The sequence below is a fragment of the Myotis myotis genome, unplaced genomic scaffold (assembly GCF_014108235.1).
Source record: "Myotis myotis isolate mMyoMyo1 unplaced genomic scaffold, mMyoMyo1.p scaffold_m19_p_2, whole genome shotgun sequence".
NCBI lineage: Eukaryota > Metazoa > Chordata > Mammalia > Chiroptera > Vespertilionidae > Myotis > Myotis myotis.
This window is the reverse complement of record NW_023416324.1, coordinates 21841224-21867141: the sequence shown is the minus strand read 5'-3', so window position 1 is coordinate 21867141 and position 25918 is coordinate 21841224. Positions and strand designations below refer to the sequence as shown.

At 39.6% G+C, this 25918-nt stretch overlaps 1 protein-coding gene across 16 annotated transcripts in view; it reads right to left on the bottom strand.

Moving 5' to 3' along the window:
• Positions 1 to 25918, bottom strand: part of ZMYM4 (zinc finger MYM-type containing 4) — a 124422-nt gene that overhangs the window by 57035 nt on the left and 41469 nt on the right. For 13 of the 16 annotated variants that reach the window (XR_004973848.1, XR_004973847.1, XR_004973849.1 and 10 more), the window contains 3 exons: positions 9914 to 10435; positions 8275 to 8336; positions 7767 to 7937 (listed from right to left, as the gene is read on the bottom strand). Coding sequence is in view for 12 of the 16 variants with exons in the window: in XM_036347696.1 (XP_036203589.1) it covers positions 7767 to 7937; positions 8275 to 8336; positions 9914 to 10435 (755 nt within the window). In the remaining 4 variants the exon portion in view is untranslated. Of the gene's footprint in view, positions 1 to 1243; positions 1302 to 7766; positions 7938 to 8274; positions 8337 to 9580; positions 9799 to 9913; positions 10436 to 24335; positions 24476 to 25918 lie in introns of those variants that run through there. The other 3 variants (XM_036347700.1, XM_036347705.1, XM_036347706.1) reach the window with 3 other exon arrangements.

Below are 25918 nucleotides of genomic sequence, written 5' to 3'. Positions count from 1 at the left end.
TTTCTAATATCTATTTATAAAAGAGTATACTGTAATAGTATTAGCCCTCTGTAACATCTGGTATCAACATTTTCTCATTATGTACTTTGAGATAAAATTTTATGTACTGAAGTTTCCATTTTTATGCCAAAATGCTGACACTTTTTACCTTTGTGATTCCTTCTATTTCTTACAAAGTTCTACTTCTGCAACAAACTCTAAGAATGTGGTTTCATTGTCTATAATACAGTTCTTTAATCCAGATGTCCACAAACTTTATCTGCAAAGGGTCAGATATTAAGTATTTTTAACTTTGCAAGCCATACTATCAGAACCACTCAACTTTGCCATAGTACAGCAAAAGCATCTAGAAACCATATGAAAATAAATGAATGTGGCAATACTCCAATAAAACTTCATTTACAAAAAAATGTGTGCAAGGAAAAAAAGCAAAACAAGACAGAAACACAGAGGATAAGCTGGGTTTAGCCCATTACTGATATTTTACCAGCCCCTACTTTAAATCCACCTGGTATTTATTTTTATGTATAACTAGAGGCCCGATGCACAAAAATTGTGCAAGAGTAGGCCTTCCTTCCCCTGGCTGCTGGCACTGGCTTCCTTCTGGCACCCGGGACCCAGGCTTCCCTCCCAGCCCCAGCTTTGTCTGGAAGGACGTCTGGTCTAATTGGCATATACACTCTTATTATTATAGATAGGCATTATTCTTTTTCTTTCTCTGAATAGCTGGTGAATTCCTTCCATTCATCATTAATACATCTAATTCCTTTAAATATAGTATCTTTTTTGTGGCAATCCATTCTGTATCATTATTAGTCTCACTAACCTTATAAAATCACACTATTCTAATGAAAATAATTGTGGAATGTTTAACCAATTATTAGAGTTTGTCACTATCTATCTTTAGAACATATATGTAACGTGGTATGTGCATGTCTGTTTACTCCTTCAAAACATGAGAACATATTGATATTTTCATCAGAATTATATCAAACCTATACCTTAATTAGAAATAACTGATATCTTACTTTTTTTAAAAAAAGTCTCACCATTTATTCAAGTTTCATCTAACATAGGACATTTTAGTTCCTTTGCTATAGAAAATAGTTTATCTTCTTATCATATTATCTAACTGAGGAAATATGATTTATAGAATATTGCTATCTTTTATTTAACTAATATTCAACTAGCTAGTCCATTAAACTTTCATGAGTTCTACTAATTTTCTAATAAAGATCCTTACCAGCAAATGACGATAATTCTGTCTCCCCTTTTCCATTATTTCTAATTTCTTTAACATACTATATTGGGGCGAAATCCAACAAGAGTTAAATAACAATGATGAATCAGTAATTTGTGTTCTTTTAGTAATTAACAAGTTTCCATCACTTTAGTTTTAAATTCAATGACTGTTATTGATCTAAGTAGGTATTTCCTTACCACGATCAAGAGAGTATTATAAGAAATGCATAGTGAATTACATGAGATGTCTTCTGGCATCTATATATCTATCTATATAGTCTTACTTGACCTGTTAGTAAAGTTATATATTAAAAGATTTTCTGCCGAACCGGTTTGGCTCAGTGGATAGAGCATCGGCCTGTGGACTCAAGGGTCCCAGGTTCGATTCCGGTCAAGGGCATGTACGTTGGTTGAGGGCACATCCCCAGTAGGGGGTGTGCAGGAGGCAGCTGATCAATCTCTCTCATCGATGTTTCTGACTTTCTATCCCTCTCCCTTCTTCTCTGTAAAAAATCAATAAAATATATTTAAAAAAAAAAAAGATTTTCTAACATTGACCAATCTTAACATTCCAATGTTATATACCACAATGTAAATTTTAAGTAAAAATAACTTTTTTTATCTCAGAAAACTCCAAATAAAAATCAATATTTATTGGCATATTTTAATGGTCTCCCATCAGCTGTCAGTAACAATTATTCCAACTTTCTGATACATTCTGTAAGCCTCAAATATACCTTAGTCATGTAATACAATAAAATAAGTATATATCTTAAGTACTCTGTTTCTTCACCTCACAATGCCTTCAAGGCAGAATCATGTTACTTTAAGATTCCCCCGATAATACCTAAATTTACAAATTTAATAACAAACCAATGACTAATAACTTCAGAAGTGAAAATCTGATGACCCAAAAGCTTTCAGAGCAGAAAAACAGGTTCAAAACAAAACACACAAAAAGATCCTTTACCAATACCTTTAACTTCCCTTTGTTTACCAAAAAGGAAGATACATATCACTATCCCAAGAAAGTATTTTAGAAATGAAGAGCCCACTTCCTCCTATAGTAAGTTAACTTGATATGACTAAAAAAAGGCCCCAACATTTAATTACTGAATTCTGATTTCCAAGACTATGTGACTCACTATTGTGACAAATAATTTGCCTTCTCATTCTAATTCAATTATTTCAATGAAAGATTATAGATTAGCTCCCTTTTATTATGTGCAAAAAGAAAAGGTAAAAAATTGATTTTGATGTAACATTTACTGAATTTCCAACTTTTAGAACTTATAAAAAAAAATGGAATTCTCTGGCTCTTTAAAGTTTCTATTTTAAAACCTTCTGTAGGTTTTCTTTTTTAATTAAACAACTTTTATTTACCAAAAGATTGGTAGACTAATAAAAGTAAGAACTTGATTGTGGTGCTAGATTGGCTCCTTGTATAATTAACTTATCTTCTAGAACCTGTTTCCTTATTTACAAATAGAGTTAGTATCATCTACTCTGGCCTTATGAAATAAGATGAAACAACACAGCACACATAAAAATATCTTGTAACTGTAAAAATACCACAGAAAATACTATAGTGACATGCAATGAGATTTGAATGAAGAAATGTGACATGTAATGGGATTTGAATGGAAATGAAACTGGGAGGCCAAATGATGTTATACCAGTAACAGAAACAGAATGATAACTGACAAATCCAGAAAATTGTAAAAGGAAAAATAATCAAGAGCAAATAAGTAGAAGCAGTGAAATTTATAAGAACACATTTTAGCACTTTAGTGATTTATATGGGAAAAAAGTTAAAACCAAATGAATCATACAAGGAAAATTACAGAGTGAGTTGAAAGCAAAACTACAAGTTAAGCCAAGAGAAAAGCCAAGGGAGGTTTTGACAAGGTGCCATGAGCTAAAGCTATGATCTTATTAAATCATGAGAAAAGCTACTACCAGTAATTAATGGTCAAAAATAAAATCTACCAGCATTTTATGAACCTCAAATTAATAGTTATAATAATACATTTGAACTCCCTTTTCCAGTCTATGGGAAATGAGTAAGAGTGATAAAGCTGATCCCAGTTCTAGTAATATAGTCTAAGAAGCCTGAAACACCAATCAAAGAATATATGCACCCTGCACCCCTATGTTCATCACAGCCTTATTTGCAATAGCTAAGATCTGGAAACAGCCCAAGGGCCCATCAGTAGATTGATGGGTTTAAAAACTGTGGTACATTTACACAAGGGAATAAATACTATGCAGCTATATGAAAAGGATGTCTTACCCTTTGAGACAGGATGGAGAGACCTGGAGAGTATTATGCTAAGCGAAATAAGCCAGTCAGAAAAAGACAAGTATAATATGATCTCACTTATATGTGGAATCTAATGAAAATAAACTGATGAACAAAACAGATCCAGAGACATTGAAATATGCAACAGACTGATGTATTTCAGAAGGGGGAGGGAGTGTTAATAAAAGAACTTATATCCATATATGCATAGCCCAAGGACAAATAATAGTGCAGGAAAGGCCTGGGGAGGGAGCAGAAGTGGGGTTGGGGGTTTCAACAGAAGAAAAAAGGGGATATCTGTAATACTTTCAACAATAAAGTTGTTTTTTTTAAGTGATAAAGCATTAGCAGTAGTGAACAGCAAGAAATACAGGTTTCTAATGGTCGCGGGGAAGAAAGACCTGAAAGAACAGAACAATGAAGAAGGGAGAGGAGGGAGAAAAACAGAGGTGAGGGAACAGAGGGAAAGTAGAAGGAAAGAAAGGGGGAGGAAAAAGAAAAGGAAGAACCAGTTTAACATGAGGTCCCCTGAGGGATTTCTGGAAGAATTATCAAAGATCTGCTCCTACAGGATTGGTACAACTTCTTAGAGAAAAGTAGCTTTACCCACTCACATACTGGGATACCTTACTGAAAGGTCAGGGTAAAGAATGCTTCAGGACCTTATGCCTAGGACCTACACACATTCCTGCTTGGTTCTCAAGAGTCCAATCAAACAGGTGGTGAGCCTTTGAGGAAGTTCTTCCCCGTAATCATGATGAAACTTCACATTCGGCATTTTATAACACATCATTACAATCTGAATAGAATATAAAAATGTAGATGTTTCTTTGTCTTAGGGAATTCTCCAGCCACTAGAACCTCTGATTATTTTCAGAACAGTAGTACCAATAACTCCTCCTCCTCCTCAATGTATTTGGTTTTTGCTGTAACTGACTTTTTGTCCAAGAAAAGTGTCACTGGATCATGTACAGTAAGAATGGGATGCCTTTGGTAACCCACCATCATGATTTCTTATGGATTTCCAATATCCACACTGGGATGTGTAAAGAGATTAAGAGACGGAACCTATATACATACATGGTGTAGTTTTCTGAGGCGTACACTGCCACATAAATTTTCCCTAGATGTCAAGACATTTTTTACCCCTAATTCAGATATCCAAGATCTACATTTTGGCTGCTTTTATTAAATATAGAGGCCCGGTGCACCAAAATTTGTGCACAGGCCGGGTACCTCAGCCCGGCCTGTGCCCTCTCGCAGTCTGGGACCCCTGGGGAGATAACGACCTGCTGGCTTAGGCCTGCTCCCGGGTGGCAGAGGGCAGGCCCAATCCCTAGGTGCAGCCCCTGGTCGGGTTCAGAGCAGGGCCAATTGGGGAGTTGGGGCGCTGCCCCCTGTCATGCACAGAGCAGGGTGGATTGGGAGGTTGCAATGCCACCCTCAGTCACGCTCAGGATAGGGCCGATTGGGGGGCTGGGGCACCGCCCCCTGTCACACTCAAGGCAGGGTCAATGGGGAGGTTGTGGCGCCACCCCGTCACACACAGAGCAGGGCCAATCAGGGGGTTGGGGCGCTGCCCCCTGTCACGCACAGAGCAGGGCCGATCAGGGGGTTGGGGAGCTCCCCCCTGTCACGCACAGAGCAGGGCCGATCAGGGGGTTGGGGAGCTCCCACCTGTCACGCACAGAGCAGGGCCCATCAGGGGGATGAGGAGCTCCCCCATCACTCACAGAGTAGGGCCGATATGGGAGTTGGCGCACCACCCCGTCACACACAGAGCAGGGCGGATCAGGGGGTTGGGGCACCATCCTCTATCACCCACAGAGCAGGGCCGATCTGGGGTTGGGGTGCCGCCACTGTCACACTCAGGGCAGGGCCGATGGGGAGGTTATGGCTCTACCCCGTCACACACAGAGCAGGGCCCGTGGGGGGGGGGTGTTGGGGCACTGCACCCTGTTACACACAGAGCCGCAGGGTGATAAGGTGGTTGGGGAGCTCCCCCCTATCAGGCACAGAGCAGGGCCGATCAGGGGGTTGGGGCGCCTTCTCCTGTCACGAACAGAGAAGGACCGATAGGGAGGTTGTGGCCCCGCCCCGTCACACACAGAGCAGCAGGGCGATCAGGGGGTTTGGGCGCTGCCCCCTGTCACGCTGATCCCGGTGTCGGGAGGCATATTACCCTTTTACTATATAGAATAGAGGCCTGGTGCATGGGTGGGGGCCAGCTGGTTTGCCCTGAAGGGTGTCCTGGATCAGGGTGGGGGTCCCCACTGGGGTGCCTGGACAGCCTGGATGAGGGGATGATGGCTGTTTGCAGCTGGTCACACACCCTTCAGGGTGGGGGTCCCCACTGGGGTGCCTGGCCAGTCTGGGTGAGGGGCTGAGGGCTGTTTTCAGGCTGGGACTGAAGCTCCCAACTGCTCCTTTTTTTCCTTTTTCTTTTTTATTCTGGGCCAGCTTTAGCTCTGAGGCTTGGCTCCAGCTCTGAGGCCTCAGCTGCTGAAAACAGGTATCTGGTTTGTTTCGGTTCTATAATCGAAACTCTGTATCAACTCCAGCTCTGAGATCCCAGCTCTCTGAAAGCTGGTTTCTGGGGTTTTGTTTAACTTCTATATTTGTTACAATGTTTTTTAAACTGCAAGCTCAGAGGCCGGCAAGGCAGGCGGGGAACTTTGCAGTCCTCCGTCACTGAAGCAAGCAAACCTCATGTTCAGTTTAAGCTGCCTGGCTGCTGGCCGCCATCTTGGCTGGCAGTTAATTTGCATATCGCCCTGATTAGCCAATGGGAAGGGTAGCGGTCGTACGCCAATTACCATGTTTCTCTTTTATTAGATAGGGTGCTTTCACAATCTACCTTCTATTCAAATATTTTCATGTTCCTTCTCTACCATCTTCTTTGTAGCCACTACACTCATACCCATCCAACTCTTATAGCTTTATCATCACTATATAGCTACCTTCCACTACACACCATGAAATTCTTGCTTAACTGAGCAACAATATGACCGTACCGATCACCTATTATCTATAAATTATCTATTCTTCTATCTCCTTACTCTAAAAGAGTGGTTCTCAACAATAGACAATTTTTTCCCCCAGAAGACATTTGGTAACATCTGGAAACACTTGGGCAGGGGGCAGCATTGTTATAGCCATCTAGTAGGCCAAAAATACTGCTGAATATCCTACAATGCACAGGACAGCCCCTCACAACAAAGAATTATCTGGCCCAAAATGTCACAGTGCTGAGGTTGAGAAACCCTGCTCAAAGACACCTGAATGAAAAAATCTCTTACATAGAAGTCTCACATTCTCAAGGGTAACAGGAAGATTTGGAAAAGCAAGCTTTCCTCCAGATTAACTGTCATTTCAGAGAAAGAGCTAATTCATACTATCTTTGCTTTCTCAGCCTCTGAATTAATGTGATCTGTATAAACCATAGACAACCCTCAAATAATTGCTACTATTGTGTATTCATCCCTTGTTCTCCTTCCCATATTCCAGTATGATTACGGTGCCTGGTATAACTTCTTTCTTTCATCCTAACCACTGCAATGTCATTAACTGCATGAATAACTTCGCTGGCTTATAGGAGAGCTCTTATGACTTTTACCTCCAGAGATAAACTGAAATAGCAGAGCTCTATCCCTACCTTTATTATTCACAGTTCTCAAATTTAGTATCCCCTATTACCCTTCTTTACCTTCTATCCACTGATCCAATGACCTGGTTCTTCAATCAATTAATCCTTCCAAAGATAGCCTGTCTATTACCCCCCTCCTGAAAAACATTTAAATCTATACATAGCCTGTACTCCACTAGCAGTAACTGCAAAGACTTATTCATATAAGTTCAATCAAACCATAAACTAATAAACCACCATAAACCGTCAGCCCTATCTTCTATATCAATCTCTAATCCTTGAAGGCTCACACTTTCCCTAATTCTGCACTGAAACTGTAAAAATCAGAGTACAATGGTATTTAGGAACAAACGGGATTAAAAAGCCTAATTACTAGTCAGGAAATATTTCATAAAACTCCTGTTGATTACTTAGCATTATTCTCACAAGATAATTCAAATTGTCTCAACTTTCATTAAGAGTCTCCTCTCACCCTGTCAACAAACTACTTCACTTTTTAATCAAGAACATCTGCTCTCAAATGAATAATTCATGTGCAAAACAAAAAGAAGGGAAAAAAAAAGGTGAAATGTTTACTTGAGCATTGTCAGGTTCGTCTTTAATTTTGTCTAGTAGTCCCTGCTGTGGTGCCATTGCTTTGTCATACTCATCATCCAAAGGTTCTTCTTTAATTCTAATATTTGATGCAAAGGAATTCCCCAGTTCCGAACCAATGGGTTCTTTATTGGCAAATGGATAGCTGGAATCCTAAAACACAATATAAAGGATTAATAAATATTCAGGTTTTAGATTTATTCCTCTTCAGGTTCAACACCCAAAGAAAAACTCATCGGAAATGAAGAACTCTATGGACATTCATTAGAATCCCTACACCTAAAAGTAAATGTCTAAATATCAAGTACAAATAATCTAAGAGCTAAGACTTTATTTCCAAAGATGTCCTTTCCAAAATAATAAAGCAAATAAAATAAAATAAAAATCAGCGCTCTACCTACTACATATAGTTACAGTTTAGAAAGTAACATAAAGAAAACTTTGACACTTGCCACAGTTACAGCATTCTACATACACACTGAAAACTTACCCTAAAGTTTGTTTCTGGGGTTTGTGGTAAATGAGTATGTAATGTTTCTTCAACTTGATTAGCTATTGAAAGAAAAACAAAACAAAAACAAACACATGTATATGAATAACAAATCTTACATAAAAAGTAACCTAAAAAGCTATCATTTGATAATCACCTCTCGTTTCCAACAAAGATGCTCATTAGCATGAGATGGGTCCCCCAAGAACACCCAAAAGGTAGTTTCATTCACAGTAAACAGTCTCACACCATCTAACTTTTAGCCTCATCTCACACTTTTCCTTCTCAAATCTAAATAGTGGTTACTTTATTCGCTGTGCTCTGTAAATTACTTTTTTGTTATTCCCCATTTCTGCTTATATCATTCCAAGTCCCCTTTCTCTATCCTAATCTTTATACAGTCTTCTAGACTCAGCTCAGGTCAAAATTCACCTCTTCTCTATAAAACCTTTTCTGGCCAATAAGTTAAAAATTATCTCTAGAAATATCCAAAACCCTGTTTCAATAATTTGAAAATCTTCATGTACTGCCTGCCTTATGACAAACTCTTCCACCACTTTCTTTAACAATAAATTAAATCTATGCTATTCAACTGGTCACTGACACTTCTAATACTTGTCTTGTCCCTTCTACTACCAGACATTATGTTACTTGAGGATAAGTAGCCTCATAATGTTCAATATCACTACAGGGGATACTGAAAATGTATACTGATTTGTTCTTTCTACCGTATTTCTCCTAGCATTGTCAGAAGAAATTTAAGGTTGATAAATTATACCTTTCTTTCTGAATATTTCTTGAAACATTACTATTTTCACTATAACCAAGAATACAAAGATGAATAAGATACAATCTGACCCTCCATAAACACCTACACTAGTATATAAGGCAAAAATAAATACAAAACTATAATACTGTGTGAGAAGGACTATAAATAATGAAGCATGAACAAAATGCTATGAAAATATAGATAAGAAAACAATTCATTCTTGATACAGGAAGGTTAGTGGTGACTAGAGAGTAGTAGAGGTTTATGAGGTAGGCATTGTGAATAAAAAGTACTTTTACAAACATATATACAAAGAGAGAAAATGGCATGCAGGCAAATAGAACAGTAATAGAAAAAGGATGCATGAGGAAAATATATGATGTACTCAAGAATGGAACTAGAGTTAAAGTACAGGATATACTGAGCAAAGAGGCTCAAGAAGAGCCTCAAGAAACTTCTAAAACATAAAATAGAAATGTTATCAAAAAGAAAAACCCTCCCTAATTTGGTGGGACAGCAGTTTGAATTAGTGCTTACAGCACAAAGAAGTTAAATCCAACTTCAGGTTCCAATGTTCAACCAAAGAAAATGAACAGGTGATTCGAGTATCTTGCCTTCTCATCAAAATATTGCAACCAGGGGAGGGAGAAATGAGGTTTAGAGCTATTTTTCAACCATTTATACCATTACCAAAAGTTACGGGGAGAAATTCAGTCACTCTGCAAAGAACAAGGATAAAAAAAAATGACAAGCTTACAATGAATTTAACTGTTCATATACTTCACTTAGCATCAGAAGTAATAAAAGCTATATTATTATAAGTATGTTGTTACTGATTGTGGCTTATGGCTCTATTCCAACAATTATTACCTGCTTTATCAAAAAAACTGCTTTTCAACCTTGAATCCACCTCTTTATGGGATTTGTCCAATTGTTTTTCATGTTCATAAGTTAGGTCTCTATTTTTCTCCTTTCCAGAAAATGTGTCTTTGCTGTTTTCTCTTACTAGACTAAAATCTTTCCGTATTGATTTAAAGACAGAAACCTGATCAAACTGTTTAGGAAAGTCTTTTTTAAATTTATTTTGAATCTGTATTTCATTTTCATGGTCTGATTCATGCTGTGTGACTCTTCTCTCTACTTCCAAGCTATCATCAGTATGAACTGAAGAAACAAGATTGTCTTTTGAACTAAAATCCTGTTCATCCTCATTGTCACTACCAACGACTGGAATTCCTGCAAGATCCCCAGAGTTCAAAAAATAATCATCTTCATCCAGCAATGAATTTTCAGATCCTGTTTGATTCGGCATTCCATAAGGCATGCTGTCAAGGGTAGGAGTTAAGTTGTGGTCTATATCTTCAGACATTTCTGTATCCATGATACCACCACCTTAAAAAGTAAAATACTGTTTAGACAAACGATAATGCTCAAGTTGACCACATTTATAAGGTCTGTCTGGTATTTAATCAAATATTTTTTCTTTCCAAATAAAATACAGGTAATATCACAGTATTCCATTAACACTTTAAGACAGGAGTGACAGATATGACTATCCCTGTTTGACAGATAAGGAAACAGGGCCCTAATCTTGAAAAACTATTTTTAGTTAGGAAGAAAGGCAATGTGAGTTAGATAAATGTACCAACTTCAGAATCAGACATACCTGTGTTGGAATCATAGCATGATCACAGAAAATCTATATTATCTTGAAAAGTAAACTTTCAGGTTTATCTATCTATAAAGAGATGTAATACTGACCTTGGAAATTAATTTATGGTGGGGATTAATGGTAGTGTGTATAAAGGACCTACTAACAGAGTATAAAAGTGATAATTATAATTAGTATAGTGATTATTCTGGGGACCTGATATTAGAACCCAGGTCTCTGGTCTCAGAGTCCCAATTTCTCTGCACTAATTCTAATAAACACAGCAGTTAATGTTTATAATAATAAAAATGAAGTGTATCCAAGCTAAAATAAATTTTAAAAGTGTTTACCGTTTTAAACTATATGCTCGTCTCTCTTATTCCAAAATAAAACAACAAAAAATTTCCAGCTTTGTATTTCTTCTCCTTCATTCACCTTTATTTCACAGTCAAACTTGTAGGAAAAAGTCTACAGTGGTTTATTCCTACTTCACCTTAATCCTAGATGAAAGCAATCTGGTTCCCAATTTTGCATTGGAAATGCTCTCATTAAGGTCATCAATGATCTCCTAATGGTCAAATCCATTAGGATTTATGTGGTGTACCCCTTATGTGGCATATCCCTCCTGGATAAAATTCCTTTGGTTTTTCTTACTCTATATTTCTTCCTCCCTTTTAAACTGGTCTATACACCTCTTCCTCTATGCACTCAATATCAGCTTTTCTCCAAGATTCCAGTTATCTTCTCATTTTACACTCTTGGACTACTTTTTACACCACCATAGCCTTGGCTTTGCAGTAGACTTCCTAAGCACTTCAGCTTAGACCCAAGAGTCGGATATTTATATTATTCTAGCTTCTCTAAGGACTCCAATTTAGTACCTCTAAAACCAAACTCATCCTGCTCCCATTCCAAGCATATTCTTCTAGTATCTCTTTCATTTGATTAACAGTATCACCAAACCAGCCGTTTGCTCAAGATAGAAAAGAGACACACTCCAATTCCCCTTCCCCTGGACTAATTCTCCAAATCCATTTCCTCCACTTGGCACCATTCCAACATCCTATATCTCTTCCTGCTGACAGTGTACTAACTCAATCCACATAGGTATCTAAGAAGCAACCATACTCTTACAAATCCTAACCCCGAAACACATTTAATTGGTCCATGAGAACTGACAAAAACATATAGTGAAGCAAACATTAAAAATAGAGACACAAACAACAGCCTTGCTTTTATTTGAAGACCAGATGAAACCTTCAGTGTGGTTGGTTCTTCAAATCATTCCCTGGGTATGATCCAGAATAAATTCCTCTTTGATAATCAAGTCCTAACTGATACAGAGTCCAAATGAAAGTTTCCATCAAGTTGCCCTCCTCCATAAAGACAACGGAATTCTCTTTTTAAACCATAAATCATTCCATATTATACTTTCTCCTGACATCATTTAATAGCAACCCACGGCCTAAAGTAAAGTACTCATTCATTCAGTACATACAGGGAGGAGCAAAAGTATGTTTACAGTTGTTCATACAGAAAATACAATAATTAATAACTAATACAAGAATAACCAACCATGTTTTGGTTACACACAACTATAAACCAAATTTTAACCCCAACCTGTATTTATTAGAAAACCACTATATGATAAGGACTGTGATAACCCCCCTCTTCACAAAACTAGAAAAACAGACAGAGGAAATAATTAACAATTTTACTTAACTAAGAAATAATAAATGCAAACAACAGATGCTAAGATCTTAGGAATGTGTATAATTTATTTTCACACAGTATGTCACAGAGAGAAGCGGGGGGGGGATAACAGCATGCACAGTGTTACAGATATTCATGGTACTATTCTTTCCATGTTCTATTTATTTTTAAATTCTCATAATAACAGAAAGTTAGGGAGAAAATATAAATAAAAAGGCAAGATGTTACCATACATATATACTTACTAGAGGCCCCTAACTGTTCTCCCCTGCCAGCCTGATCCGCCCTAACCACCTCTACCTCAGAGCTGCCACCATGGCTTTGTCCGGAAGGATGACGGGTCTAATTAGCATATTACCCTTTCATTAGTATAGATAGTGTGATAAATCTACCAGACTATAAGCAACTAAAGGTCAGGGTTAGAGCCTTCTCTATACAATAATTTATTCCTAATATCTGACTACATTGCATGTGCACAGTAGCTGTTTAATGAATGGAAAGGATACGTATTTCATATGGTCAGCAATTTAAGTTCCATAGCAAATAAGAAAATACTAAAAAGTAACATTGCAATCAACTTTCAAATTTTCTACATTTAAATTCAAACTATGATACTGGGAGAAAAGGGTAACCACCTGGAAAAAACTGAATCCCTAACTCATACCAAAATAATTGCCATATTGTATTTAAAGTTTAGACATAAAACTTAAAAGGGTTGGGAAATAATGGAACAATTATTTTTAAGTCTTAAAGTGGAGGAAAGCCTTTATGATGACACAAAATCCAGAATAAATTTAATAAAATAGTAACAGATCAAATGTGACCAGAGAAGAAAACACAAACTAAACCAAAAGATTAAGGATAAACTCATTAAAAAATTATTTCACTGCCCTTTATATGGAAAAAGGTCATTTCCCTACTGTATAAAGACTCGTACAGTTCAATAAAGATACAACAACCAAATACATAAAAGCAAAGGATTTGGGACAGCCAGTGTGGCTCAGTAGTTGAGCACTGATGTATGAACCAGGAGGTCAGGGTTTAATTTCCCAGTTAAGGCACATGCCCAGGTTGCAGGTTCAATCCTCAGTAGGGGGAGTGGAAGAGACAGCTGATCAATGATACTCATCATTAATGTTTCTATCTCTCTCTCCCTCTCCCTTTTTCTTTGAAATCAATAAAAAGGAATTTTTTTAAAAAAGCAAAGGATTTAAACAAATATTTCAAAGGAAACGAAACACTAAGGTTGAACTTTGCTCATAAGTGAAATGCAAATTAATAATGCAATGGGAGAGAGAAATCAAGATGACGGCATAGGTAAACACCTGAAATTGCTACCTCCCACAACCACTTCAAAAATACAACTAAAAGACAAAACGGACATCATCCAGAACCACAGGAAGGCTGGCTGAGTGGAAATTCTACAACTAGAAGGAAAGAGAAAAGCACACTGAGACTCAAAGGAGGTGCGGAAGTAAAGTGCAGAGGTACGGAGGCGCACGCACAGAAAGGGCTGGCAACAGAGGACGCCTGTGTCTTTTTCAACTGGGAGGGAGACTCAAGCTCCTGACTGCTCTGAACTCCAGTTCCAGGCGAGTCTCTGGGGACCCAGACTCATACGGGGAGAAACTGGACTGTCTGGCATTGGGCAGAACTCAAGGGCAGCTTTCTTTCAGAGGTGCTTGCAATGATTACCGCAGGACACTGAGACGAGACGTGGGGCCTCTTAGGGCAGGACTGAGGATCAGCCAAAGCTATTTGCTCCGCCCTGTTAATTCCCTGAGACCCAGCCCCAACCAAGCTAAAAACAGAGACTTTTGCATATGAATGGACTGGCCCTTTGAGATCTAAAATTACCTAACAAACTGCAGGTGGGTCAGAGAGACCCAGAACTTCCAAAAGAAGGCCCAAGGCCCCACAGCAGCTTGCACTGCTTCACAGCTGAGCCTCCTCTGGGCACCTCCAAACCCCAAACAAAGAAGGGGACTCTGCAGATCTCTCCATAGCTTCTGCTGTGTAGCCTCAGGCAGACGCTAAATTAGCACTGCCTTAGAGATCCAAGAGCCAGTGTACCCAGTGGTCAGAGTGGGACCATCCAGATTACAACTCCTCAGATCCACAAAGGACACACTCAGGGGGCAGACTCAGTGAGCACCAAAGCCCCACTGAAGCAAGTCTTGCCCCATAAGGGTGTCTTCAGCACAGAAGTTCTCCCACTGTAGACACAGCTAATTCTCACAGCCAATTGGCCTGGAGGTCAATTCCTCCCAGGAATACCAACAGCAATCAAGGCTTAACTACAACAAGACTGTGCACAAAGCCCACAAAGGGGTGCACCAAGAGTGTCCACCTCAGGTAATTAGGGAGGCTGAGCCACTGGGCCCTATAGGACACCTAGCACACAAAGCCACTCTATCAACACGGGGAAGCAGCCAAAATGCAAAGACAAAGAAACAGATCACAAATGACAGAAATGGAGGAAAGCAAACTACTGGATATAGAGTTCAAAACCACGGTTATAAGGTTTTTCAAGAATTTTCTAGAAACCGCCGACAAATTTAGTGAGACCCTCGAGGACATGAAAAAGGACCAACTAGAAATTAAGCATACACTGACTGAAATAAAGAATAATATACAGAGATCCAACAGCAGACAAGAGGATCCCAAGAATCAAGTCAAAAATTTAAAATATGAAGAAGCAAAAAAAATACCCAACCAGAAAAGCAAAAATAAAAAAGAATCCAAAAATATGAAGATAGTGTAAGGAGCCTCTGGGACAACTTCAAGCGTACCAACATGCGAATTATAGGGGTGCCAGAAGAAGAGAGAGAGCAAGATCTTGAAAACCTACTTGAAGAAATAAAGACAGAAAACTTCCCCTACCTAGTGAAAGAAATAGACTCACAAGTCCAGGAAGCGCAGAGAACCCCAAACAAAAGGAATCCAAAGAGGACCACACCAAGACACATCATAATTAAAATGCCAAGAGCAAAAGACAAAGAGAGAATCTTAAAAGCAGCAAGAGAAAAACAGTTAGTTACCTACAAGGGAGTACCCATATGACTGTCAGCTGATTTCTCAACAGAAACTATTCAGGCCAGAAGGGAGTGGCAAGAAATATTCAAAGTGATGAACAGCAAGAACCTACAACCAAGATTACTTTATCCAGCAAAGCTATCATTCAGAATTGAAGGTCACATAAAGAGCTTCACTGATAAAAAAAAAAAAAAAAAAAAAAACTAAAGGAGTTCATCACCACCAAACCAGTATAATATGAAATGCTGAAAGGTACTCTTTAAGAAGAGGAAAAAGGAGGAAAAGGTAAAGAAACAAATTATGAACAACAAATACATATCTATCAACAAGTGAATCTAAAGATCAAGTGAATAAAAAATCTGATGAACAGAGAAAACTGGTGAATATAATAGAATCAGGGGCATAGAAAGGGAGTGGACTGACAATTCTCAGGGGGAAATGTGTGGGGGGTGCGGTATGGGACTGGACAAAAATCGTACACCTATGGTTGAGGACAGGGGGGAGGGGGGTTAAGGGCAGAGGGTGGGGTGGGAACTGGGTGGAGGGAAGCTATGGGGGGAAAAAAGAGGAACAACTGTAATATTCTGAACATCTGAACAATAAAGATTTATTTAAAAAAAAATAATGCAATGAGATATACCATGAGGTTGGTAATGACAAAGGTTTTGATAACAACCTGGCAGCTATGTTACAGGCCAAAGTTTGTGACAAGACTATATGTGAACTGCAAAGCCTAAAATATTTCTAATCTGGCCCTTAACAGAAAGAATGTATAAACTGGTACAATCCAAATAAAGAGCAGCTAGCAATATTTATTATACTTTAAATACACATACCACTTGAGCCAGCAATTCTACTTCTAAAAATATACCCTACATATATACTCTCACAAGAGATCTATGAAATACAACATTTTTGGCAGCAACAGACTGAAAACAATCCATTTATCAATGAGGCTAAATTAATCCTACGACATACCTACAATGGAATCTACACTAATAAAAGAGAAACATGCAAATTTATGTCCCTCCGCTATACCCACTAGACAATCAGGGCGACTATGCAAATTAACCCAAAAAAGATGGTGGTTAATTTACATATGTAGGCACAAAGCGAAGACTGAAGGCTTTGGCCAGAGTGTAGACCGAAGACTGAAGAGGCTTGGCTTCTCCCCTGAGGCTGCAGTGGAGAAACCAAGCCTCTTTGCAGCTGGAGGGGAGAAGCCAAGCCTCACTGTGGCAGGACCAAAGGCCTGGGTCCCAGGTGCCAGAGGAAAACCAGTGCCAGCAGTCAAGGGAAGGAAGGCCTGTTGCGCAAATCTTCGTGCAACGGGCTTTTAATATTATATCGTTGTTAAAAAATAATGAGGCAAAAATAATTAAAAAGAAAATGAATGAGGCAGCTTTGTAGAAAGCGGCTATAGGGTTAAGCCTCAGACTGACGTGTTGGCAAAGCCACAAACAAGTCCCAGCTTAGAGGGCACAGCCCTCTTAGCATAATTAGGCTTGACCTTATGACACTCCCTATATCTTATGTGGGTAGCTAATGGGCTGTGGGAGGTGCAGCAAGTGCTGCCAAAACAAATGAAACTCACAAGAACATTGTAACTGTGGTGACCACTACCTTGTTTACCTCTGGCTATACAATAAAGGCTCAGCTTGCTGTCTGGATCTCTCTCTGGGGCCTCAGCCAGGCACAGGAAGATGCACCTAGACCCAGCTTATTCTCTCTGTCTATCTTTTCTACAACCTTCGCCACACCCTCTTCAGGCTCACCGAACCCTTGGCTGTGCTGGCATGGCACACAGCTTTATATGAGTTCCCAAGGATAAGTAAAAATTTTAAAGTAAGAATATACATATACAGAGTTAAGGCACAAGTAGATTTTCATAGTTGTTCATATATAAAATACAATAATTGATAAATAATAATACAAGAATAACTGTGTTTCATGTACTCATGTTGTAAACCAGACTTTACCCACTCTGTAATATGGTATCACTACTATATTTTTTAAAAATCTATGTGTATGTGTAATTATGCATTAAAAATATATTCTACTGATTTTCTATGAGAAAAAGAATTGGGTGACTGGAAGACAGAAAATACAATCTTTTCAAAGCATACTTTTTGTACCTGAGTTTTGAATCATATGTATCTAACATCTATTAAAAAGTTTTTTATACTAATTTGAGAATGTACTTGAGATTTAAAGCTTTTCAGAGATGGCAATTTCTAACAAAGCATCTAATTTAAATTTGTTAATTTTGCTAGTTTACCACCAAGTAAGTACGTAGATTGCATAAAATCTTATGAGTATTAGTATGTACTAGTTCATCACACCTTCCTGATCCCACCAAACGCAGAGTTTTGTCTTTTTTCCAAAGCGATTTGGCTTTGCAGTGGATGTTGATGGTTGACCTGGATCAACCCATGATTTTGTGCATTTGGGATTCTCAAAATAAGTCCACTTTTCATCACCAGTCACAGTTCAATGCAAAAAAGACTTTCTTTCATGCCGTTGAAGCAACATTTTACTGACAACTTTTCAGTTTTCCATTTGTCTTTCGTTCAATTGATGTGACACCCATTTTCCTTGCTTAAAATCTTTCCCATTGCTTGTAAATGATCGGAAATTGTTTGCTGAGCAACTTTTAAACTTTCTGCAACTTGTTTTTGAGCATGACAAGCATCTTCATCCAATAATGCTTGTAATTGTTGGTCTTCAAACTTTTTCAGTTGGCCTGGACATTCTTTGCCTTTCACATGGAAATCATCACTTTTAAAGTGTTTAAACCAGCGTTCAAGTATCTTGAGATGGAGCACGTTCACCATAAGCTTCCCGAAGTATACGATAACTTTCAGCAGCACTTTTCTTCAAAATAATGAATTAAAACTTCCCGCAAATGCTTTTTTTGGGCACAAAATTCGACATTTTTGAGTGTAAAAATATCTATGATGTTAACACCTTCAGAAAATTTGACATATGAAGTTTTGAAGCTTGTGGTCAATACAACGAAACAGCATACATATCAAATCGCATATATCTCAACATATGTGTAACTCCATCTATAGAAAAAAATCCGCATTATTTACCAGTACACCTGGTAAAGAGAAAGAGAGAAAAGCCAAAGGATAGCTCTATTAAGAATTTGATGAACCATAGGAAAAAAATGCAATATATTTTTAAGTGTGAAAAAAAGTCATTAAAAGATTCTGAGGAGGCATTAACATGATTTATTTTACAAGGATTGTCCTAGCTTCTGCAGGACTACTTAAAACTGTTAAATGTTACAGGTAATAAAGAACAGAAGCAGGAAGACCAGTTAAGAAGCTACTATAATAATCCAAGGAAAAAAACTAGTGGCTAAGACCAGGAGGATAATGGTAGATATGAGAAGTAGTAGTCAAATTTGGGTATATTTCAAAGGTAGAGGCACTTCCTGATCCTCATATATGAGAAGCTGGATATGAAAGAAGTCAAGGATAATACAACAGGGTGCGATTTCTTGAGATGGGAACACTAAAGGAGAAACAGACTGAAAGGAGTAAAATGAATGATTTGATTTGGACCTGTTCATTTTGAGAACCTTATTAAATCTTCAAATGGAGATATCAACAAGGCAATTAGATTTATAAAAAAGGAGTTAAAGAGGAGACTCTTGCCAAGAAATGGCATATTAATGTGTGACTCATATATGGTACTTAAAATTAATGGGAATAGTAAGATCACCAGTGAGTTTATTTACCATAGATGGAAGAGAACTTAAAGTGCTGAAATACCTCAACATTTAGAAATCTGGTAGAAAGGGAGGACTCAGAAAAAGAGACTAAGAGAGAAAAGCCAAAGAGGTAGAAGAAAAACAAGGTGATGAATGTCATAGAAGCTAAGTGAAAGAAATACTTCCTTAAAGAAGTGACCAACCATCATGAATGCTACTGAGATAACATTAAAATGAAGATTGAGAATTGATTATTAATATTGGCAAAGCTAAAATGAACTTCTAACTCGACAAGAGCTGTATCAGTGGAAAATTGTGGGCACAAATTGGAGTGAGGTGATCCCAATAGAGACTGAGAGGAGAGAACGTGGGAACAGTAAGTACAGACAACTCTTCAGAGCCGCCTTTGCCCTGCCCCCCAGCCGTGATCAGAGAACCTGGCGCCTTTGCCACCCGGCCAGTGATAGCGGGAAGCAGGGGTGGAGCCAGCAATGGGAGCTGGGCAGGGGCAGAGCCGGCAGTCAGGGGAGCTGGGGGTCCCCTGCACAGACCTAACGCCTTGGCCAGAGGCGTTAGGCCTGGGCAGGGGTGGAACCAGCCATCGCAGGGAGCAGGGGCGGAGTCAGCGATCCTGGGCAGCTGGGAGTCCCCTGCACAGGCCTAAGGCCTCGGTCAGAGGCATTAGGTCTAGGCAGGGGCAGAGCAGGAGATCGTGGGGAGCTGGGGGTCCCCTGCCCAGGCCTGCCTTGGCCAGAAATGTTAGGCCTGGGCAGGGACGGAGCCTGGAATCGCGGGGAGCTGAGGGTCCCCTGCCCAGGCCTAAGGCCTCGGCCAGAGGCGTTAGGCCTGGGCAGGGACGGAGTCAGCAATCATGAGCATCTGGGTATCCCCTGCCCAGGCCTAACGCCTTGGCAGAGGCATTAGGCCTGGGCAGGGGCGGAACCAGCCATCGCAGGGAGCAGGGGTGGAGTCAGCGATTCTGGGCAGCTGGGGGTCCCCTGCCCAGGCCTAAGGCCTCGGTCAGAGGCATTAGGTCTAGGCAGGGGCGGAGCCTGCAACAGCGGGGAGCTGGGGGTCCCCTGCCCAGGCCTAAGGCCTCAGCCAGAGGCGTTAGGCCTGGGCAGGGGAGGAGCGTGCAACCTCGGGGAGCTTGGGGTCCCCTGCACAGGCCTAATGCCTTGGCCAGAGACATTAGGCCTGGGCAGGGGCGGAGCAGATCGCGGCGAGCTGGGGGTCTCCTGCCCAGGACCAATGCCTCCACCAGAGGCCTTAGGTCTTGGCAGGGGCGGTGCCAGAGATCCTGGGTAGCAGGGACGGAGCCGGGGATGGTGGGAGCTGGGGGTCCCCTGCCCAGGCCTGACACCTCTGCCAGAGGCCTCAGGCCTGGGCAAGGGGCCGATGCGGTGATTGGAGGGTCATGAGGGTCAACTCCTCTGGCCGAGGAATCAGACCTGTGCGGGGGGCAGAGCCAGCAATCGGAGGGGGCTGGGGGTCCCTTGTCCAGGCCTGATGCCTGGGCGAGAGGCATCAGGCCTGGGTGGGGGGCGGAGCCGGTAACGGGGGATATGAGGGTCCCCTGCCCAAGCCTGAATCCTGGGCCAGAGGCATCAGGCCTGGGCCAGGGGCAGAGCTGGCAATCGGAGGGGTCTGGGGGTCCCCTGCCCAGGCCTGATGCCTGGGCCAGAGGCATCAGGCCTGGGCGGGGGGCAGAGCCAGCTATGGGAGGAAGATGGGGGTCCCCTGCCCAGGCGTTACACCTCTGGCGGAGGCATCAGGCCTGGGCAAGGGGCCAATCTGGCAATCGGAGGGTGATGGGGGTCGACGCCTCTGGCCAAAGCGTCAGGTCTTGGCAAGGGTGGAGCCCGTGATTGGGGGAGATGGGGTTACCCTGCCCAGGCCTGAAGCCTGGGCCAGAGGCATCAAGCTTGGGGTGGGGGTGGGTGGGGTGCCAAGCCGCATATTGGTGTGAACTACAGAGGAAGCACCTTTTCTGACCGCTCATTGGTTAAGCTCCCTGTATGCCACTGGTAATATTCTTAGTAACTTGGGTAATAAGAATCCAAAACGGTGATCTAGGGTTTTTTTACTACACTCCTGGTGAAAAAAACGAAGGTCCACTGCTGGAGGGCTAAGAAATGTCATAACCTGCCCTAGCCACTTTGGCTCAGTGGATAATGCCTTGGCCTGCCGATGGCAGGGTGTGGGTTCAATTCTGACCAAGGGCATGTACCTAGGTTGCAGGCTCCTCCCTGGCCGGGGCCCAGGTCAGGGCTCATGCAGGGGGCAACCAATCAAAGTGTTCCTCTCATTTTGATGTTTCTCTCTCTTTCCCTTTCTCTTTCACATTCTCTAAAAATCAATGGAAACATATCCTCAGGTGAGGATAAAAAAATAATAAAGAAATTATTATTATATAAAAGACACATCTTGAAAATGCCTAAAAAAGGCTGTCATTTTTTCATGGTGACGGGACTAGAGTCCGTGTTGATGAAAAAACCTTGCTGGCTGCGGTGACTGGCAGTAGCTGCAGCAGCGGGGTTATGGGGCTGGTTCCTTCCCCTGATCAGCCCGGTCACCTCCCACAAAGGGAGGCCAGACTGCGGCTTAGGCCCGCTCCCCAAGGGGAGCAGGGAGTGGGCCTAAGCTGTCAATAGGAAATCCCCTGAGGGCTCCCAGTATGTGAGAGGGGGCAGGCTGGGCTGAGGGACACCCCCCCCCCCAGTGCACGAATTTCGTGCACCGGGCCCCTAGTCCTATATAATAAAAGAAAAACATGTAAATTGACCATCCCTCTACTACAGTCACCAGCCAATCAGGAGTGAGTATGCAAATTAACCTGACAACGATGTATACACAGACACCAGACAGAGAGCAGAGCAGAAGAGCCGGCAGAGAGTGGAGAGGCTTGGGGAAATTGGCTCCCCAAGCCGCCAGATGGAGAGCAGAGAGGGAGAGCTGGTAATTTGGAGAGTGGGAGACCATGGGAAGGAGACAGAGTAGGAAGGGAAAACCAAGATCGCGGGGAGCACCAGGAACTCTGGGAATAGTAGTTTTGGTGGCAGCCCCAGAACTGGAAGCGGAAGCCCAGAGCGCGGGGAGCACCAGGAATGCTGGGAATCATAGTTCTGGTGGCAGACAGATCTCCTAGACCAGTGATGGCGAACCTATGACACGCGTGTCAGAGGTGACACCCGAACTCATTTTTTTGGTTGATTTTTCTTTGTTAAGTGGCATTTAAATATATAAAGTAAATATCAAAAATATAAATCTTTGTTTTACTATGGTTGCAAATATCAAAAAATTTCTATATGTGACATGACACCAGAGTTAAGTTAGGGTTTTTCAAAATGCTGACATGCTGAGCTCAAAAGGTTCGCCATCACTGTCCTAGACCAATGGTTCTCAACCTGTGTTTCGTGACCCCTTTGGGGGTCGAATGATCCTTTCACAGGGGTCACCTAAGATCATCAGAAAACACATATATAATTACATATTGTTTTTGTGATTAATCACTATGCTTTAATTATGTTCAATTTGTAACAATGAAATTGGGGGTCACTACAACATGAGGAACTGTATTAAAGGGTCGCGGCATTAGAAAGGTTGAGAACCACTGCACTAGAGCAAAGGAAGCCTGAAGCAAGTTACTGTTGCAGTGGGGGATGGAGGGAAAGCAAAGGTGAGAGACATAAGTAAAATAAGTAAAATCAGAGTGTCTACGAAAAATTAAAGGGAAGATATCCTAAAACTTCCAGGAAATCTCCACCAATAAAGCAAAGAAAAAAAATGCCTCTATTATTCTGTAAGCAACAAACCAAACTGAGCTGAGGTCTCAGACAATTGGCTCATATGATTGCAAAGACAGACAGAAACTCCCAGATTGGAGAGGGCTGCCCTGAGGGCTCCCAGATTGGAGAGGGTGCAGGTCGTGCACCGGTCCTCTAGTCAGTATATAAAGAATGAAGAGTATACGAATTAAAAGCAGGTAGGTTGTTAGATTCTGTGAAAGGAAAATGAAAGTTATTGTAAGCAATTTGTGTTTGCTAATGAAAGTAAATTTCATGATGTCAAATTAATTTGTACTTTGTGTCGTCCTTCTTCTGCTTAGTCCTTGCTTGAATGGAATATTGATATTTCTATATGGTACCCAAGAGTCGTTTCATTTTAAAGTACAACCAACTATGGAACCCAATTACTGCATAAATGAACACTGTCAAAGGGCTGTCAGTTACTTTCACTGCTAATACAGCATTTAATTCCTTTCATATATTTTAGTTTTTCATCAAAACATAATTTTCAGAAATAAGGTAATATCAGTTATAACTTTAGAAGTCATTATTTCTCTAACAATTCTCTGCAGTTGCTTTTCTCTTATATAAAGGAACAAAAATCAAAAGAAAAGAAAGCACGAACTTCAAAGAATGCAAAACCAAACAAAAAACATAAAAATGAGATAATCTTGGTTCCATTTTAATAAAAACTTAACTTAGCAGTTTGTCACTTAAATATTTCTAGGAGATGGTTTATTGTTATTCAAGAAAATATAGTTTCCTAAATAATAAAACTGTTTTAAACTATAAAATCAGAAATGTAGTTCAACTGTTAAGAGTCCCATAAAGCCAAGAGTCATTAAAAAAACAAAATGTACATGCCTTAAACATTTATTTTTACTTTGAATATATAAAAGCACATTACGCAATCATGTGATAATCGGGCAAGACTTTAAGTGTACGTATCCTATTTGACTTCTTTCTTGAACAAATCACAACCATAATACAGTATTCATTAATGCAATTTCGGTTTCTTTAGAGTGAAATGAGAAAATAAAGACACTTGCACTTCCATATTTTTACCAACATACTTAGTAAGTCTTTCTTTCTAAAGCATTTAAATTATTCACAGAAACAAGTAAATTTCACTAGTGTAAAAATGGTACAATTAAAATAATTACAATGACAACTAGAATAAAGAGGTTTGGAAGTAACTGGCTCTTGATAAGCTTGCAATTCATCAACAGCTGAATCATGTGGCTTTGTCTGAAATGACTAGATGGTTCCTCAATAGCCATTCTAGCTTCCTTCCTTAATGCAGACCCTGATTCTTATCAGGGTACACTTACAGTAATAGGAAGAATTTTAATTCTTACTTATGATCCTAAACTGAAAGAGTACCTTAGCTATTAATAGGCCAGTGACCAGCAGGAAACTTTTCATGGAAATGGGATAATAACTAGAATACAACAATTCACTCTTCTTTCAAACTGCAGTTACCAACCCATTAGTGAGCCAGGGCCAGGATTTGTTTAAATAGGCTAGAACAGAAAACAAAGCGCATCATTCAGAGTGATAATAATACTACAAAAAAATTTTGTGTATACACATAGGTCTCAGCATAAAATATATTTCTAATAGTGTATCAAAGTTTAAAAAACTACCAATGGATGTTAACTAAACTTACCGTAATCATTTCACAGTATACATATAGCAAACCATTATGTTGTACATCTAAAACTAATTCAATGTTTTATGTCAATTTTATCTCAATTAAAACAAATTTAAACAAAATAAAAACAATTGCCCCTAGATAATTTTGCGCAAGATGTCCAATAATGCTTGAGAATCATTTAACAATAATTTAGAAATTATTTGGAGATTTAAAAAAGACCAACATAAAAAGAATACCATTTTCGTGGTTATGAAGACTCAATACATTTAAGATGCTAATTCTCCCCCAAAAATTGATATATAGATTTAATCAATTCCAATCAAAGTCCAAGTGGCTTGATTGTATAATTTATGTTGACTCTAAGTTGTATATGTGAATGCAAAAGACTTGAATAGACAAAACAACTTTCAAGAATAACAGAGTTGGATGACTTAACACTAAATTCATTTTATAAGTCTGTTTTTCGAGGAATCTCCCATTTTACTAAAGTGGTCTTTTGAATTAGTTATTTTATTGGGAAGGATAATGGCATCTTGTTGTGGTTTTAACTTGTATTTTTATACTGACTAATGATGTCAAACAAATGTGTGTATTGGTCATTACTTTTCTTTTATGAAGTGTCTTCAAATATTTGCTCATTGGAAAAATTTCATTGTGTTTTCATTCTTAAGTTGTAAGGATTTTTTATTCTGGATACAAGTCTTCTATTGTTTAGGTCAATAGATAGAAATAGATGGGAGTCTATATTTTCACTATCTATATCTCTCTCTGCATATCCACCCATCCATCCTTTAATATACCCATCCATATATCTATTCTATAGGTTGCCTTTTCATTACCTCAGTGATGTCCTTTGAAAGGCTCAAGTTTTTAATTTTGATAAAATCACATTTTATTATTATTATATCTTTTGGTCTACATTCTTAATGTTCTTAGAAACTTATCCCAAAATCATGAGTATTTTCACTTATTTTTTCCATAAAAACTTTATAGTTTTAGCCTTAGCTTTATGATTAGGTTTATCATCCATCTCAAGTTAACTTTTGGATGTAGTGTAATATAAGAGTCAAAATAAAAAATTTTTGGATATCTAGCTGTATCAGCAACATTTATTGAAAATGAAAGTGATTTTTAAATATGGTAAGTCTTATCTATCCATTATACCTCACAAATTTAATTTTTAAAAGCATAAAAATTTAAAACATATAGAAATAACAGAATATGTACAAGACCAATGTTTTGAAAACTACAAAATATTGCCGAGAAATAAAAGAAGACCTAAATAAATTGAAAGACATTTCTAATTATA